Source organism: Zonotrichia albicollis, chromosome 16 (assembly GCF_047830755.1).
Source record: "Zonotrichia albicollis isolate bZonAlb1 chromosome 16, bZonAlb1.hap1, whole genome shotgun sequence".
Taxonomy (NCBI): domain Eukaryota; kingdom Metazoa; phylum Chordata; class Aves; order Passeriformes; family Passerellidae; genus Zonotrichia; species Zonotrichia albicollis.
Window position 1 is genome coordinate 848645 of NC_133834.1, and position 16019 is coordinate 864663.

At 63.1% G+C, this 16019-nt stretch overlaps 1 protein-coding gene across 1 annotated transcript; it reads right to left on the reverse strand.

Annotated features, from left to right (window-relative positions):
* Positions 1-9971: 9971 nt before the first annotated feature.
* Positions 9972-15744, reverse strand: AQP8 (aquaporin 8). The gene is made up of 5 exons (XM_074552852.1): positions 15533-15744; positions 13595-13721; positions 12600-12814; positions 11439-11573; positions 9972-11127 (listed from the first exon to the last, which is right to left on the reverse strand). The coding sequence occupies exons 1-5, from the start codon at positions 15742-15744 to the stop codon at positions 11085-11087; spliced, it is 732 nt and encodes a 243-aa protein (XP_074408953.1). The 3' UTR covers positions 9972-11084.
* Between the last annotated feature and the right edge of the window lie 275 nt (positions 15745-16019).

The window sequence follows — 16019 nt, forward strand, 5'->3', positions numbered from 1 at the left end:
ACTGTTGGAGGGGAGAGGGGTGTTCCCCTCAGCGCTGCTGCTCTGCACGTGGAGCTGTTCCGGGCTGGATTCTGCTCTTTTTACTGTAAACTCTGGGCTCTGCCTGCTTCTGCCTTGTTGTTTTTACTGTGTGTTCCCATTTCCCAAGGACAGCCCCCATAACTGCTGCATGTGGAATGCAGAGAATATGGCTTTCATTTCCCCCTACGAGTGTTGATAATCATGATAATCATGCTCAAACTTTTGTCACTGCTGGGCCTCTGTACAAGAGCACAAAAGCCAGGTACAGTTCTTGCTCTCAGGGGATTGCTTTCTTTCCTCAGTTTACGTAATTCCCCTTAATTTTGCTTTTTTCATTATTTAGTGCGCTCTGAGTCACGTCATATTAAAGGCAGGATCTTCACGGCCATGCTTTTCACAAAGCTGAGGACCCAGATGCCCCAGCACTCTGAGACGTGGGGATGAACATCCCAGCAGCTCCTTCCTCTGAGGAAGCTGTTATATTTGTTAAAGCAGGGGCAGTCCCCAGGTGTGCAGAGGGACTCACACACACACAAACAACCCCGAGCAGCCGCTCTCGGGGGAGCACAGTGGTGGAGCAGAGGGGAAACCAGCCCAGCTCTCTCCTGCTCCCATGAAAGCCTCTGTTCTAATGCTGCTTCCCCCTCCACCAGCTCCGGCTGCAGAGCAGCACAAACCCCAGCGCAGTGAGGATCTCACTCCTGCCACGCCACAGGGATCTCCATGGAGCTGCCACCGCCCAGCTCGGCTGCCGGGGCACAGGAGGCAGCGGGAGCAGGGCAGCCGCCCCTGGAGCGTGATTCACATCCTCAGGAAGGGCCCTCATCCTCCCCCTCCTCATCCTCCCCGCAGGCAGCGAGGAGCTGCCCTGGGAAGGGGGAGCAGGAGCAGCCACAGGGAAATGTGGGAGCAGCGAGCCCGGCGTGAGCTGCGGGGTCGGGGCGGGAGCCGGGAACCTGAACCTTGCCAGGAAATCCAGCAGCCCCAACCACGGGGCTTGGGTGACAGCGAGGGATGGGCTGGGCTGGACAGTGCCGGCCCCCGGCCCCACCTCTACACAGCCAGCCCCAGAGCCCAGGAAAGGGACACAGCCCCAAAACCAAGTGGAATTTCCCCATTTCCTGGGAAAGCTCTGCCCCACACATGCGAGAGCCCCTGGGTCTGCGGGAGCTTCGGTCCCGGTCCCCTCCTGCAGGCACTGCAGCCTCCAGCCCACGCTGATGGGGGGATGCAGCACCAGCCTCCTCTGGAGAGTTCCAAAAAGCTGAAGAACAGATTCCTCTCTCTCTTTTTTAATCTCTTTTTTCTTCGGGACCCAAATCCGCCACAGGAAACAGGTGGAGGAAAAGTCCGGTTCTAATTAAATATAAAGGTGTCTGAGCAGCACTCGGCAGCCTCCACATCCGTTTGTCCTCTTGCCCTCACCGAGCAGGCCAGGAGGGAGCCTGGAGAGGGGACTGGGATCCTGAAACGGGGACAGGGATCCTGGAGAGGGGACTGGGATCCTGGAGAGGGGACTGGGATCCTGAAACAGGGATAGGGATCCTGGAGAGGGGACAGGGATCCTGGAGAGGGGACTGGGATCCTGAAACGGGGACAGGGATCCTGGAGAGGGGACTGGGATCCTGGAGAGGGGACTGGGATCCTGAAACAGGGATCCTGGAACAGGGACAGGAATCCTGGATCTGGGATCCTGGAGCAAGGACAGGGATCTAGGAACACGGACAGGGATCTGGGAACACGGACAGGGATATTCTTAGGCAGAAAGCCCTGCTCCCTGCAGCCCCCGGAGGATCCTGTCGCTGCTGACAGCAGCTGGCTCCTCAGCCCCCGCTCGCTCTGAGGCTGCTCGGGGTCCCCGGGGGCAGCACAGCCGCGCTCAGACCCCACGGGACAAAGGCCCGGGGGCAGCCCCGCAGCTGGAGCCGCAGCTGGAGCCGAGGCTGGGCCATCCCCGGGGAGGGAGCGCCCTGCCCCGGGTTCCGTGGGGACACTGGGGCCGGACGGGGTGACAGGCACCCCCCGCAGCCCGCTGGCATCAGCTGCTCCGGCTTTTCCCGTTCTGCTTTCACAGTTTTCGCGTGTTCCACGTCCTCCGTGCGGCGAGGATGGAGCGGGGAGAGAGAGAGGCTGCGTTCATGTGAGGAGAGACCCAGCTCCCCACGCACGGACCGGCGGCAGGAGACCCAGCACAGCTTCACTGCTGGGCGAGAAAAAACCCAAACCCCGGAGCCTGAGCTGACACAGAGCTCCGGAGTGGCCGGAGAGAGCGGACAGCCGCGGGGACAGGGGACAGCCGCAGAGACACAGGGACACAGGGACACAGGGACAGCAGCAGGGATAAGGGGACAGCCGCGGGGACATGGGACAGCAGCGGGGACATGGGGACACAGAGACAGACACGGAGACACAGGGACACAGGGACAGCAGCAGGGACACGGGGACAGCGCCACCCGGCTGGCACAGCCCCTGCTCCCTGCACTGGGGGCACTGCCCAAAGCCCCGCAGGCTCAGGCACTCCGGGCGCTCGCATGGCTCGGCACATGCCAAACATGCTTAGGCTATTTAAATATTTCATATTCCTGGCTGCTGGCTTGCAGGGAGAACAAATTAATTCTGTTTCATGTACCCAGAAACGGCCCACATCAAACCGCCTTCCTGCACAGTTGGTTGAGCAAAGTTTGTGGTGAAATCCTTGGGGTGTTGTTGCTTGGTTCCCAAACCATCTGATCGATAATTGGCTTCCATGTCCTATAACTCCACAGGAAGTTGTCATTATTCCTCGCTATTGATCCAACTTTTTGATTTCCCTCTGCGCTCACACTGGGTTAGTGCATGGTGAGGTCAGGGTGGTGGCACGGGCAGGGTGGCACTGCCACCTCCACACCTCTCACCAGGGTGCAAAGGGGAGCTTTGGCTTGGGACAGCCAGGGAACAGCAGGAAGAGTCAAGGACAGCGTTAAAGTTTTATGCTGGATTAAAAAGCAAGACTCAAACTCAACAGCAACAAGACTGAGCTGTGAGTGATGGGCTGGAGCTGTACAAGATGAAGAGAAATCCTGTGGGATTTCCAGGAGAGCTGGAGAGGGGACAGGGTATGGAGGGACAGGACACAGGGAATGGCTCCCACTGCCAGAGGGCAGGGATGGATGGGATATTGGAAATGAGGAATTGTTCTCTGGGAGGATGGGCAGGCCCTGGCACAGGGTGCCCAGAGCAGTTGGGGCTGCCCCAGGATCCCTGGCAGTGCCCAAGAACAGGGCTGGGAGCAGCCTGGTGGCACAGCCCAGCTGTGGTGACACAGTCTGGTGTCACAGCCTGGTGGCACAGCCCAGCTGTGGTGGCACAGCCCTGCTCTGGTGGCACAGCCTAGTGGCACAGCCCAGCTGTGGTGGCAGAGCCAAGGGGAAGCGGGAGGACAGCAGAGCCACCAAGCCTGTGCTGTCCCCGGCCGTGCTGCAGCACCTGCCCCTCCGGGCCGCACAGTAATTCTGCTTGTGCCGTGGCAAACTCCAGCTGCTCTCCCGCAGGAGCTCAATTTCTCTGCAGCTTCCTTCTCCCGAGGGAAGGCTGCTTTTATACCCATCATTCATCACACTGCTCAGAAAATTCATCTCATAATGAATTCTTCACCCGGCCCTTCCAGGAGCCTCATTTAAATAACAACGAGGCTCATTAACGGCGCAGGGCTGATCCCTGAACAATGATTTCTTCATTAAGCTGTGCCTGGGAGGCTTTTCCTCCCAGCCGAGGCAGCAATCCCTGCTCTCACAGCCGCTCTGCTGCTCCTCACTCACGGGTGCAGCAGGGGCAGGGATGTGCGGGGTGCTCGCTTCAAGAATCCCGTAACCCGGCATGGAGCCCCAGCCCGGGATGGAGCCCCGGAGCCCCAGCCCCGGATGGAGCCCCGGAGCCCCAGCCCTGGATGGAGACCCAGCCCGGCTGTCCCGGGCACTGCCCAGCACAAACCAGCCCGGGATGTCGCGCAGACCACGCAGCGCCGGGCGGGGCTCTCCGTTTCTCACCGCCTTTATCTCGTGTTATTTTCCGCTGCAGATTATTCCAGCCGGAGGGCCAGCGGGCAGGCGGGAGCTGCGGCCGGGAGCGCCTCGATCCTGCCCTGCTGTCCCCTGGTGTCCCCCTGGTCACCCTCCCCAGTGCCACATCCAGCACATCGTGTCCCTTCAGCTCCTCACCGGGAGGAAAAAACTATTACAAAAATATTGCAGGCAGAGGACAGCACACCTGTCATGGATTTCCAGAAATATTTTGAAAAAAGTTTCATTAAAAAAAAAAAGAACAAAAATAAAGTCCCCTAGAAAGACTTGGGGCTTCACCAGTTTAGGACCCAAAATAACTTTGGAATGGAAAACACTCGCACGAGGCTTTCCCTGGTCTGTGCAGAAATGACTCGGGCTGGTTTTGCAGCTGTGCCTCGGCTGCGCCTGGGTTCGCTGGCCCCGAGGGCAGCCCCGGGGCAGCAGGTGGGAGGGCACGGTGTCCCCGGTGCCCTGCCGGTGTCCCGAGTTGTGCCATGGCAGGGATGGGCAGCCGGCACTGTCCCAGAGGGAATTCTCTGCAGCAAACCCCAGCCGGCTGTTTTACTCCAGAGCCGCGAGGTTTATTTATCCCTCGCTCACTCTTGCTCATCTGTGTTTGCCAGCCAGATCGCACCGGTTGCCATCTGCAGGAAGCTGGAAATCGTTCTCTGGCTTTTCCCTCTCGGCTGCGGCTCCTGAGGCTCCTTCCTGCTCCTCGGGATCCGCAGCACCGGGACGGGCAGCGCCTGACCCCGGCCCGAGGGCGATCCTGCAGGGGCACAGAGCCCCCTGGAGCTTTTGGGGTTTTCCGTGGTGGTGTCTGTGGGGTTTTCCCGTGATGGTGTTCGTGGGCATTTCCTTGGGCACCGGGCCGTGGCCGCCCCCTGGCTGTGCCGTGTCCGGGCTGTGCCATGCCCAGGCTGTGCCATGCCCAGGCTGTGCCATGCCTGGTTTGTGCCGTGCCCTTCTTGTGCCATGCCCAGGCTGTGCCGTGCCCAGGCTGTGCCGTGCCCAGGCTGTGCGTGCCCTGGTTGCGCCATGCCCAGGTTGTGCCATACCCAGGCTGTGCCGTGCCTGGTTTGTGCCGTGCCCTTCTTGTGCCATGCCCAGGCTGTGCCGTGCCCTGCTTGTGCCATACCCAGGCTGTGCCGTGCCCTGGTTGTGCCATACCCAGGCTGTGCCATGCCCAGGCTGTGCCGTGCCTGGTTTGTGCCGTGCCCTGCTTGTGCCATGCCCAGGTTGTGCCATGCCCGGGCTATGCCACGCCCAGGTTGTGCCCCGTCTCTCGGGGGTCGCGCTAGCCCTGACACACTGCAGGGGCTCGGAGCCCACCCCATTCCCCGCTCTCCCTCTCCATTCTTTCTCCCAGTGAACCCCAGATGCTCCTGCACCCCAGGACAGCCCCTGCGACGCCACCCGGGCTCCCCAGTTGTTCTCCCTGCTCCGGGAACACGGAGGGTGAATTCTCCACAATCCCAAATGTTCCTGGCTCGCATCCATCAGGTCCTGCGAGCTCCTTTATTAAGGGACATTTGGATGCCAAAGGCCGTCCTGCTTTCCCCCCACCCCACCCCGTTCATTCCAGATGGAATTTCCTCCCCTGAAAGGACCCGCCGGACTGGCAGCAGGTGCTCGGGTGTAATTAAATCGCGCTGCTCTTTCCGCCGCAACGGGAGCGCTCCAGGGGAATTCCCTGCCCGGGGGGACCCCCATTCCCTGGGATCCCCCACCCTGGGACCCCCGCCCGTGTCCGGGGTGGCTCCGGGGCAGCCGCGCTCCCGGCGCCCCGCCCGGCTCGGGATGTCGGGATGTCACCGTTCCCATGGCAACGGGAGTTCTGCAAAAAAAAAACCCCAAACCAAAACAAGGAGGAAAGGAGCTGAGGGAAGAGCTCGCAACGGGAGGGGGCTGGGACAAGAGCAGCCTCGGGGTTCGGTCCCCAGAGACCCCCCGGCCCACAGGGACATCCCGGGGATGCTCAGGGGGCCCGGAGCACGGCGGGGACACAACGGGGACTCTGCGGGCACCCACCGGCCCAGGCGGGAGGGATCCAGGCCCGGAGCCGTCAGACGGGCAGGACAGCCACTGCTGGGGCAGGGACACGGGGACACGGGGACACGGGGCAAGGGGACAAGGGGACAAGGGGACAAGGGTACAGCCACCTCCCCAGCTCTCCTTTTGGAGCCCACCCCGGGGTGAGAGGCCCTGGCAGCTCAGCATCCCCTGCCAACGCCTCAGGTCTCCCTCGGGCCGAGCCGTGCCAGGCCGAGCCGTGCCAGGCCGAGCTCAGGGCGGGTACCCGGAGCAGAGGCAGCCCCGAGGCGCCAGCGCCGCCTCCATGCGCAGCCCGAGGGTTCCTCCATCAGCCCCGCGTGTTCCCTGCACAGTGTTGATCATTTTGATGGAGCATTTGTTTTAATTTCCCAAATGAGGAAGCAATCTTGTAAATATTGTGCGGTAATTAAAGCGGCTATTTATTGTGCGGCATTCTGGCTGCTGCCAGCGCGGAACTCGAGCAGCGTTCCCCCCGAGCCCTCGCTCCTGCCGGCCCCAGGCAGCCCGGGGTGACACGGAGCGCCCGCAGCTGCGGCCCCGCCGCTCGCTGGTGACAAACCGGGGCAGCCGGCAGCTCCCAGGGCTGAGGAACGGAGCCGGCAGCGACAGCAGCACCGGCTGCCGCTGAGGATGGCCGGGCTGACCCCGGGCTGCCGCTCTCGCCGCATTTGCATGAGCGCAAACGAGTTGTCGGAGGCTTTCCCGGCTGTGGTTTCTGTCTGTTATTTCTTCTCCACAAACATTCAAAGTGGCAAAAGACCGAAAAAAAAATAACACTTGCAAATAGACGTCTGTGCAAATCCATTCTAAAACCCCTTTAAAATGTAAATCCTTCGGCTGAGCTGCGCTGGGCACAGGGAGCCTTCTGTGCTGGGTGTCAGCAAGGAGGAGTGGGGGTCTGCTCTCCCTGCACTGCGGGAATGGGGTACCCGGGGGTCCCCAGGGTCAGCTCTGTGCCAGCCCCTCTCCAGGGAGCCCCAGGGGTGCCCGATGCCAGCGAGGGGAAATGAAAGATCAGTGCAGTGAGGAGGAGTGGGGGGGAATGGAGAAAGCCCCTCTTGCCACATTTCCCTCCCGGCAGCCTCGCCCCAGGGCCGTGCCCGCTCTGCCGCAGGGAGCAGAGTGGCACCGAGCGGGCACGGCCCTGGCACGGGGCTGGGAGTGTCCCCAGTGTCCCCAGGAAACAGCGCCGGAGCAAAAACAGCTGGGGAGGCTCCTCGGGGCTCCGTGCACGGCCTGTGGGGCTGCTCTGGCCTGGGGCTTGGATTGGGGAGCACGGCAGGAACAGTGCTGGGGGTCTGCATGGGGACAGGGGGTGGCACAGTGATGGGGACACGGGGCAGTGCTGTGGGATTTGCCATGGGAGCCAGGGCCATGGCACAGCAGCGAGAGGAGTGTCACGGTGTTGAGGGCCATGGCACATCCCTGGGGAGGTAGCACGGTGCCGAGGGACGCTGCCCAGCCCCGCAGGAGCCCATCCCCATCCCCACATCCCCATCCCCACATCCCCATCCCCACATCCCCATCCCCACATCCCCATCCCCATATCCCCATCCCCACACCCCCATCCCCACATCCCCATCCCCATCCCCACATCCCCACATCCCCATCCCCACATTCCCATCCCCACACCCCCATCCCCATCCCCATCCCCATCCCCATCCCCACATCCCCACATTCCCATCCCCATTCCCACAACCCCACATCCCCATCCCCACATCCCCATCCCCACATCCCCACATCCCCACATCCCCATCCCCACATCCCCATCCCCACATCCCCATCCCCACATCCCCATCCCCACATCCCCACATCCCCACATCCCCATCCCCCCATCCCCATCCCCATCCCCACATCTCCACATCCCCACATCCCCATCCCCACATCCCCATCCCCACATCCCCACATCCCCATCCCCACATCCCCATCCCCACATCCCCACATCCCCATCCCCACATCCCCACATCCCCATCCCCACATCCCCATTCCCACATCCCCACATCCCCACATCCACATCCCCACATCCCCACATCCCCATCCCCATCCCCACATCCCCACATCCCCATCCCGCCTGCAGCGGCTGCCGCAGCTTCCCCAGCGCTCCATCCCCACTCCCACTCCCGCATCCCTCGCTCCCCGCTCCCACATGCAGCTGCCAGCTCACGCGCAGAGCTGGCTCCGCGCGTCATCATCGCCACCTCCGCTGTCCCCACGCAGCCTCCCGGCCCCGCCCGGCCCCGCCCGGCCCGCAGCACCCCTGGGAGCCGCCGGCACCGGCACCGGGAGCTGCGGGGCTGGCACGGCTCCAGAGGGGAGCTGGGGGTTCGCTCTGCAGCCACTGCGGCTCTGCCTGATGGGAAACAGGAGCTAAAGGAGTAATTCAGCTCTTCTTTCCAGGCTGTGATTCCTCCAGCTGCAGGAAACCTTTGGAGCTGAGCAACAGGAGAATTCCCAGATGCCCTTCTAATAGTGCCCATCCATCCTAACCCCCCAGACATGTTCTGATAGTGCCCATCCATCCTACCCCCCCCCAGCCACGCTCCTGGCACCCCTCCCTGGGCTGCATTGCTTGGGGTTGCTATTTTAGCGCCAGGCTTTGGGGGAACACACTGCCAGAGCCCTGCAACCCTGCCAAAGGGAGGCTTAGGGAGGGAAAACGCTGGGAGCCGATGCTTTCCCAGGCTGTGGGTGAGGGCTGCTGAGCAGCAGGCACAGGGAAGGGCTGGCTGTTCCTCTGCAGCACCCTGATCATTCTCCCTGTGTTCCCAACGTGCTGGCACCGGGCACAGCTGGCGGCACCTGGGCCAGCGTGTGCCTGCTGTCTGTGCAGCCTCTGGCATTTCTCCCGAGTGCCCTGAGCTCATCTCAGCTTTCCATCATGCAGGGGCTGAGAGCTGGTGCCTCTGCAGCCCCTCATCTCGCAGTGACCATTGGCTGAGTGTTGGTGCCTGTCCAGCCCCTCACCTCAGCAATGACCACGCTGTGCCTGCCCCTGGCAGCAGAATCCTGCACCCACCTATTCCTGAGCTCCATCCCCACCCCTTTCCATCCCAGCAGGCACCAGAACCTGGGAAACCCCGGGCAACATCCCAGCAGATCCATGTGCTGATAAAAACACGGTGCAGACCCATGTCCAGGCCTGGTGCAGATTTAATTGAATGGGAATGAGATGTATTTTATGTCCTTAAAGCACATTAAGTGCTTGGAAGTTAATTGGTATTTAATTAGCATAAATCAAGCACTTTAATAATACTCAAGGAAAAACATCGTGGTGTTACAGATGCTTTATCAGAAGTCACCCTGACAAACGAAAGATGAGTGTGCCCAGCACATCAGCACATGAGGCTGTGCACGGACTGTCCCTGTTGTCCCCCTGCTGTCCCCCCGCTGTCCCTGCTGTCCCCTGCACCCGGCACTGCAGGGACCTGCTGAGCCCCTGCCCTGCACCTCCGGGGAGAGGTGCCTTAAAACCGGGGTGCAGCAGGGAGATGGGGGTGGGCTGGATCTGGGGTGCAGGATGGATTTGGGGTGCCGGATGGATCTGGTGTGCAGGAGAGAGCTGGGGTGCAGGATGGATTTGGGGTGCAGGATGGATCTGGGGTGCAGGGCTCCGGGATGCAGACAGTGCAGGATGGATTTGGGGTGTAGGATGGATTTGGGGTGCAGGGCTCTGGGATGCAGCTGTGGTGCAGGATGGATTTGCGGTGCAGGGCTTCAGGATGCAGGCAATACCCACGGTGCAGGATGGATTTGGGGTGCCTGATGGATTGGGTGCAGGCAGTACCCGCGGTGCAGGATGGATTTGGGGTGCAGGATGGATCTGGGGTGCAGGGCTCCGGGATGCAGGCAGTGCAGGATGGATTTGGGGTGCCGGATGGATCTGGGGTGCAGGAGAGAGCTGGGGTGCAGGATGGATCTGGGGTGCCGGATGGATTTGGGGTGCAGGGCTCCGGGATGCAGGCAGTGCAGGATGGATTTGGGGCGCAGAGTGGATTTGGGTGCAGGGTCCAGGCAGTAGCCGCGGTGCAGCAGGCTGCCCGGCGCAGAGCAGCCGCAGCCAAGCGCGTTTCCTGCGGGCCCGAGCATCCTCTCGAAAGGGGAAGGGGGAGCAGGAGGAGCCCGTCACGCCCGGGGCCCCAGCCCCGCTCCCACCGAGCGCTGCACCCCAGCGGGGCGGGGACACGCTGGGGACCCCCAGCACCCGCTCCCCACGGGCTCCCTTCGCGGAGGAAGCTGCGATTCTGCTCCGTGTTTGGTTCGGCATTTCGGTGCCGTTGCCATGCCAACCGTCCCGGTGACATCGCCTTTCTGTTTGTCTCCTTTCGGGGCTGCACCATTTTCCTCCCGGGGTGAGCAGCTCCGGGTCCCGCTCACCTGGAGCCGCCCGGGGCTCCTGCCCAGCCCGGGGGTGCCGCAGCCGCCCCCTCCCATCCAGCCAGGGACGCTCCATCCCCGGCCCTCCCTCACCCCTGCAGCTCCGCAGCGCTGTCCTCCCCTGAAACCATCTCTGTGCCAGCCTGTGCCCTGCGAGGGTCACCTCCCGGCACGGCAGAGTAGGAAACGAGCTGAAAATAGAGCGGTGACATTGGCAGCGCCCTGCCAGCCCCACGGGGACAGCTGGGAACTGCCCTGGCACTGCCAGAGCCGCCGGCAAGAGCGGGAGGAGGCGGCTGCCCAGCGGGCACAGGGCTCCTGTGGGTGCCCGGGCACAGCTCTGGGGGTCAGACACGGCACAGGGGCAGTGCCAGAGCAGCCGAGGCTGCTCCCGCTGAGGCAGTGCCAGGGCAGGGCTGGCAGAGCCCCGTTTCCATCCTCCCTCAGCAGCACAGGAACCAGGGCTGGCCCAGGGGTGCCAGGGAGGTGCCAGGGGGGCAGGAGGAAGGGAAGGAGCAGGGGCAGGAGGTTCCACACTGGCAGGGCTGGGCTGGGCTGTGCCCACTGCCCACGGGCGGGGCCCTGTGCCCGCTGTCACTTCAGCAGCAGGCGGGTGGCCTGGTCACCCAGCAGGAGCCTTTGGGGAGGAAAAACAGAAATCTGGGATCAGTGTTTCTGCCGTGGCAAGGGTACAACAGGGACACGGGGACAGCACCAGCCCGAGGCTGATTCACCACACGAGACACGGGTGAAGCAAAGGCACGTGTGGGCACAGGCTGGGCCTTTGCTGTCACTCTGTCCTCATGGGAAGGAAAAGGGAAAGGAGCCCCCAGCCTTGGACACTCTCTGGAAAAGCATCAGCTGGGAGCCCTGCCCGATGGAAGGGGCAGCAGGGGCAAAGGAAGGCTCAGGGTGCCAGGGTGGCAGTGCCATGCAGGTGCCACGTACCTCACCAGCCCCCCTACCAGCAGCGCGGCCAGCATGGGCCCTACCCAGTAGACCCAGTGGTAGTTCCAGCAGTTCGCCACCAGAGCCGGCCCGAAGGCTCGGGCTGGGTTCATGCAGGCTCCGGACACGCCGCCCCTGCAAGGGGACAAGGGGAGCGCGGTGGCTGTGACATCCCAGGGGACACGGGGCAGCAGCATCCCCTCAGTGCGGGATGGGCAATGGGGCAGTGGGGTGGGCAGTAGGATCCCCCCTCCTCCCTGGACCCTTCCCGGGGCTCAGGTGGGCGCTGGGCTCTGGCCAGGGCAGCCAGGCTCTGCTCATGGAGGCTGCATGGCTCTCGCGGCTCACACACGGGAGCAGGGCAGCAGCAATCGCAGCTTTAGGGTAAATATTTGCCGAGGGGTTTGTGTAAACACGGCCCGGGATGCTGCCGGAGTGGTGAGCGCTGCCTGAACACAGCGCCCATTAACATCGCTAATTGCAATGTGCGCTCGTTATCCTGGCACAGTGGCACCGGAGCCTGGCAGCGCTGCCAGCGGTGCGGGGACACGAGGGACACAGAGCCCCCTGTTTGCTCAGGGCTTCCCAGGGCAAACACGGCCCGGCAGGCCCGGGGTTGTGTTATCACCCACGGTGGGGGCTCAGGGGCTGCGGGGACACGTGCGGGATGAGCTGGGGCTGCTCCTGCTCCAGGCTGAGCCCAGGCTGCTCCTGCCCCAGCCCATCAGCTCTCCCAAACGGCCAGAGCACCCACTGGGCTCATTTCATGGACTCCCCGGTCAGGGGAGGGCCCTTGGTGTGGCAGGGGGGCAGGTCTGTCCCATCCCATCCCATCCCATCCCATCCCATCCCATCCCATCCCATCCCATCCCATCCCATCCCATCCCATCCCATCCCATCCCATCCCATCCCATCCCATCCCATCCCATCCCATCCTCTCCCATTATCCCATCCCATCCCACGTGCAGCAGGTCGGGGTGGGATTTGGGGTGCCCCTATGGAGGATGCTCAGAGTTGCCCCTCCTCCACCCCACACCCCGGGTCTCTCCTGAGCCCTGCCTGGTGCCAGCAGCCCCTGGTGGCTCTGTGGGGACAGGGGACAGGGGTCCCGGGACACAGGGGACAGGGGGACAGGGGGACAGGGACAGGCCAGGCTCTCACCCCGCCAGGATCCCGGCCGTGACGGTGAGGCCGATGCACAGCGGGGCCAGCGGGGTGCGGGTGCTGCCGTTCACGGCTCCCATGCACACCACGAGCAGCAGGAAGGAGCTGAGCACGATCTCGGCTCCCAACACGGCCGGGAGCTGCTCTGGGGCCGTGGGACCGCCCGGGGCTCCGCCGCTGGCGTTGCTGAAGCGCTCGCTCGGTGCCACCGCCTGCGGGAGAGCCGGCCGTGCCCAGGCTGTGCCCAGGCTGTGCCCAGGCTGTGCCCAGGCGGTGCCCGTGCCAGCAGACGGGCTCGCTGCCTGCCGGGGCAGCGTGGGCGGCTTAAAGAGCAGCTAAACTGCCGAGGGAGAGGGAGCCCCGAGCACCTGGCACGAACACACCCGACTGAGGAGGCTCCGGGCACTGCTGGGCACCGGGGGCACTCTGGGGTACTGGGGGCACCGCTCCAGGCAGGGGGAGAGCCCCGGTGCCCAGGGGATGTGAGACCCCACAGTGCTGGGAACGGGCAGCACCGAACCCAAATGGACCCTGGGGCACAGTGCTGGGGGAACGGGCACGGGGAAGGGGCTGGGGGGGCACGGCAGTGCTGCAGAGGCACCCCGAGTCCTCCTGTACCCCCTCAGAGGGCACAGCAAACTCCATAGAGCAGAGGTTTGCTGGCCCCAGAGCCTGCAGCAGGCTGGGGAGGTCAGGCCAGCTGTGGCGGGGCAGGGACAGTCCCGGGTCTGTACCTTTGCCAGGCCAGCTGTGGCAGGGCAGGGACAGTCCCGTGTCTGTACCTTTGCCAGGCCAGCTGTGGCGGGGCAGGGACAGTCCCGGGTCTGTACCTTTGCCAGGCCAGCTGTGGCAGGGCAGGGACAGTCCCGGGTCTGTACCTTTGCCAGGCCAGCTGTGGCAGGGCAGGGACAGTCCCGTGTCTGTGCCTTTGCCAGGCCAGCCGTGACAGGCAGGGACACTCCCCCCGCCCCAGGGACACCCCCGGTCCATACCTTTGCCAGGCCAGCCCCGATGACCCCTCCGCAGAGCTGGCACAGGCAGTAGGGGATGAGCAGGGTGACGCGCAGCCCCCCGAGCAGCCACACGGCCAGGGACACGGCGGGGTTGAAGTGGCCTCCGCTGCCGAGGGGACAGAGAGAGAGGAGCACCAGTGAGGGGCTCACCCTGCACGGGGCTCCTGCCATGGCCCGGAGCCACGGATGCTTTCCCAGTTTGCAGGAAAGCAGGATCCAGCTGTTCCCTCTCTGCAGAGCAGCAGCAGCAGGGTGGGCACACAGCCCCTCCTGCAGGGCCACAGGGACAGTCTGGAGGACAGGGTTTGGAGCTGTGTCACTGTGAGCAGCTCTGCCAGGGCAGCTGTGGGCAGAGGGGGCTGGCAGAGCTGCAGTGCTGGGGCTGGCACAACCTGGCAGAGCTGCAGGAATGCAGGAGTGCTGGGGCTGGCACAGCCTGGCAGAGCTGCAGGAATGCGGGGCTGAAGCTGGCACCAGCCTGGCAGGACATCCTCCATCAGAGCAGGGCTCTCAGTACCAGACCCAAATCCTTCACCTCAAAAAGCACAAGCCAGTCAGACACAGAGACCCTCTAATTAATAGTGATTACCATGAGACACGGGTTAATGAACAGGTTTCATAACTGATCAGCCTGGTAATTGCTGGTGATGAGTCAGAGAGTCTGGGATCCATCAGCACATCTGACTGCTCAGCTGGGACTGAGCCCCGGGAGAGCAGGGAGCTGGGCTGCTCGGGGCTGTGCCAGGGCTGGGCAGGGCTGGGCAGGGCTGGGAGGGAGCCTGGGCACAGGGGGGACACAAACCCACCTGGGAGCAGCCTGGACGGGGAACCCATCCCGGGCAGGGCTCCTCTCCAGCCTCCCTGGGCTCAGTCCTTGTTGGGGAAATCCTTCCCTGGGCTCAATCCTTCCCTGGACAATCCCTCCCTGGGCTCAATCCTTCCCTGGAGGGTGGGCAGCCCTGGCACAGGTGCCCAGAGAATGAGGCCGCCCCTGCATCCCTGGCAGTACCCAAGATCAGGCTGGACAGGGCTTGGAGCACCCTGGGACAGTGGAAGTTTTCCCTGCCCATGAATTTGGTGGATTTAAGGTCTTTCTACTCCAAAGCCTTTCAGCATTCAGTGTGAAGTGCAGCCCCCCACCTGAAGCCCCCCGTGCTGCTGCCCTGGTTCCCCATGCCAGGTCTGTGCAGCAGGGCCCAGCACAGGCACTGTGGGTCAGCAGTTCCCCTGCACAAACCCCGCCAGGGCTGCTCTCCCTCCCACCAGGCACTGCTGAATTATCCCCCCATGGCTCTGGAGTCCAGGGCCTGATGCTGGCCAGGCCAGGACAGCCTGGGAGCCCCATCCCTGCAGCTGACACAGGAAAGGCAATGAACCCCCCAGGGGCTCTCCCAGCCTCTTCCTTGGGGATAAATCCACATCTCAGCTCCACACAACAGCTTTTCAACGAGCAGATTTCTCTAAATACTGCTTTTGAGTAATTGAAATCCCCTTTTAATTTTTTACCTGAAAATACCCAGAGGAGGAGCGCAGCTGGGTCAAAATGTTTTGCTCTGACATCCTTGTGAAAGGAATCATCTCAGCTTCACAGAAAATCACAAAATCACAGAATGCCTTGGGCTGCAGGGGCCCTTAAATATCTCCTAGCTCCAACTCCCAGAGGAGAACGCTCCCATTGCAGCCTGACCATTTTATGAAAAGGGGCTAAAAACAGAAACACTGCAATCCAAAGCCAGGTGAACAGCCCAAACCCACAGTGCTATGGGTGCCACCAAAGATGCCACCACCACTGCCACCACCCCCAAAGGGCCACGCTGCCCACCAGGAGCTCCAAAGGGGCATTCCATGCCCTGTGTCCCTTACCTGATGTCCCCAACCCCTGTGCCAGGGCCACCCCCTGTTCCCCGTGTCCCTTACCTGATGTCCCCCAGCACGGCCACGGTGGCAGCCAGGGCCAGCCCGTGTGCCAGGGCGGGCTGCAGCCTGCCCGTGTCCCCTGGCTCCTCCAGCACTGCCAGGCAGCCCGTGAAGATGAAGAGGGCAGTGCCCAGCAGCTCTGCCAGGCACGGCTGCACGTGGCGCTCGAAGCGGGGCAGCCGTGGAGCTGAGGGCTTGGCCTGGGCATCCATCAGCTCCTGCAGCGGGCAGGGGTGCCCAGGAATGCCCTGCACAGCCCGGGGCACGGCTGGGCACGGCTGGGCACAGCTGGCTCTGCAGGACCCTCAGCAGGGACCCACCCCAGGGCTCCCCCCGAGTCTGACAGGCAGCTCCGCACGGGAGGCTCTAAATACAGATTGGATTTGCATTGCTAAGGGAAAAAAAGGGGCCATAAAAGCTGCAGGGCCGGCCCCCAGGGGTATCAAAGCTCGTTATCGCTGCCACGCCGCGCTTCAAGGCTGGGGTG

What these genes read in the sequence shown, in the direction of transcription:
- AQP8 (XM_074552852.1), bottom strand. Translation starts at nt 15,744, where the DNA reads ATGGATGCCCAGGCCAAGCCCTCAGCTCCACGGCTGCCCCGCTTCGAG. An exon ending in TCGGGGCTGGCCTGGCAAAG is followed by an intron (nt 12,815 to 13,594) that starts GTATGGACCGGG and finishes GCTCTCCCGCAG; the next exon opens with GCGGTGGCACCGAGCGAGCG. An exon ending in CTGGTAGGGGGGCTGGTGAG is followed by an intron (nt 11,128 to 11,438) that starts GTACGTGGCACC and finishes TCCTCCCCAAAG; the next exon opens with GCTCCTGCTGGGTGACCAGG.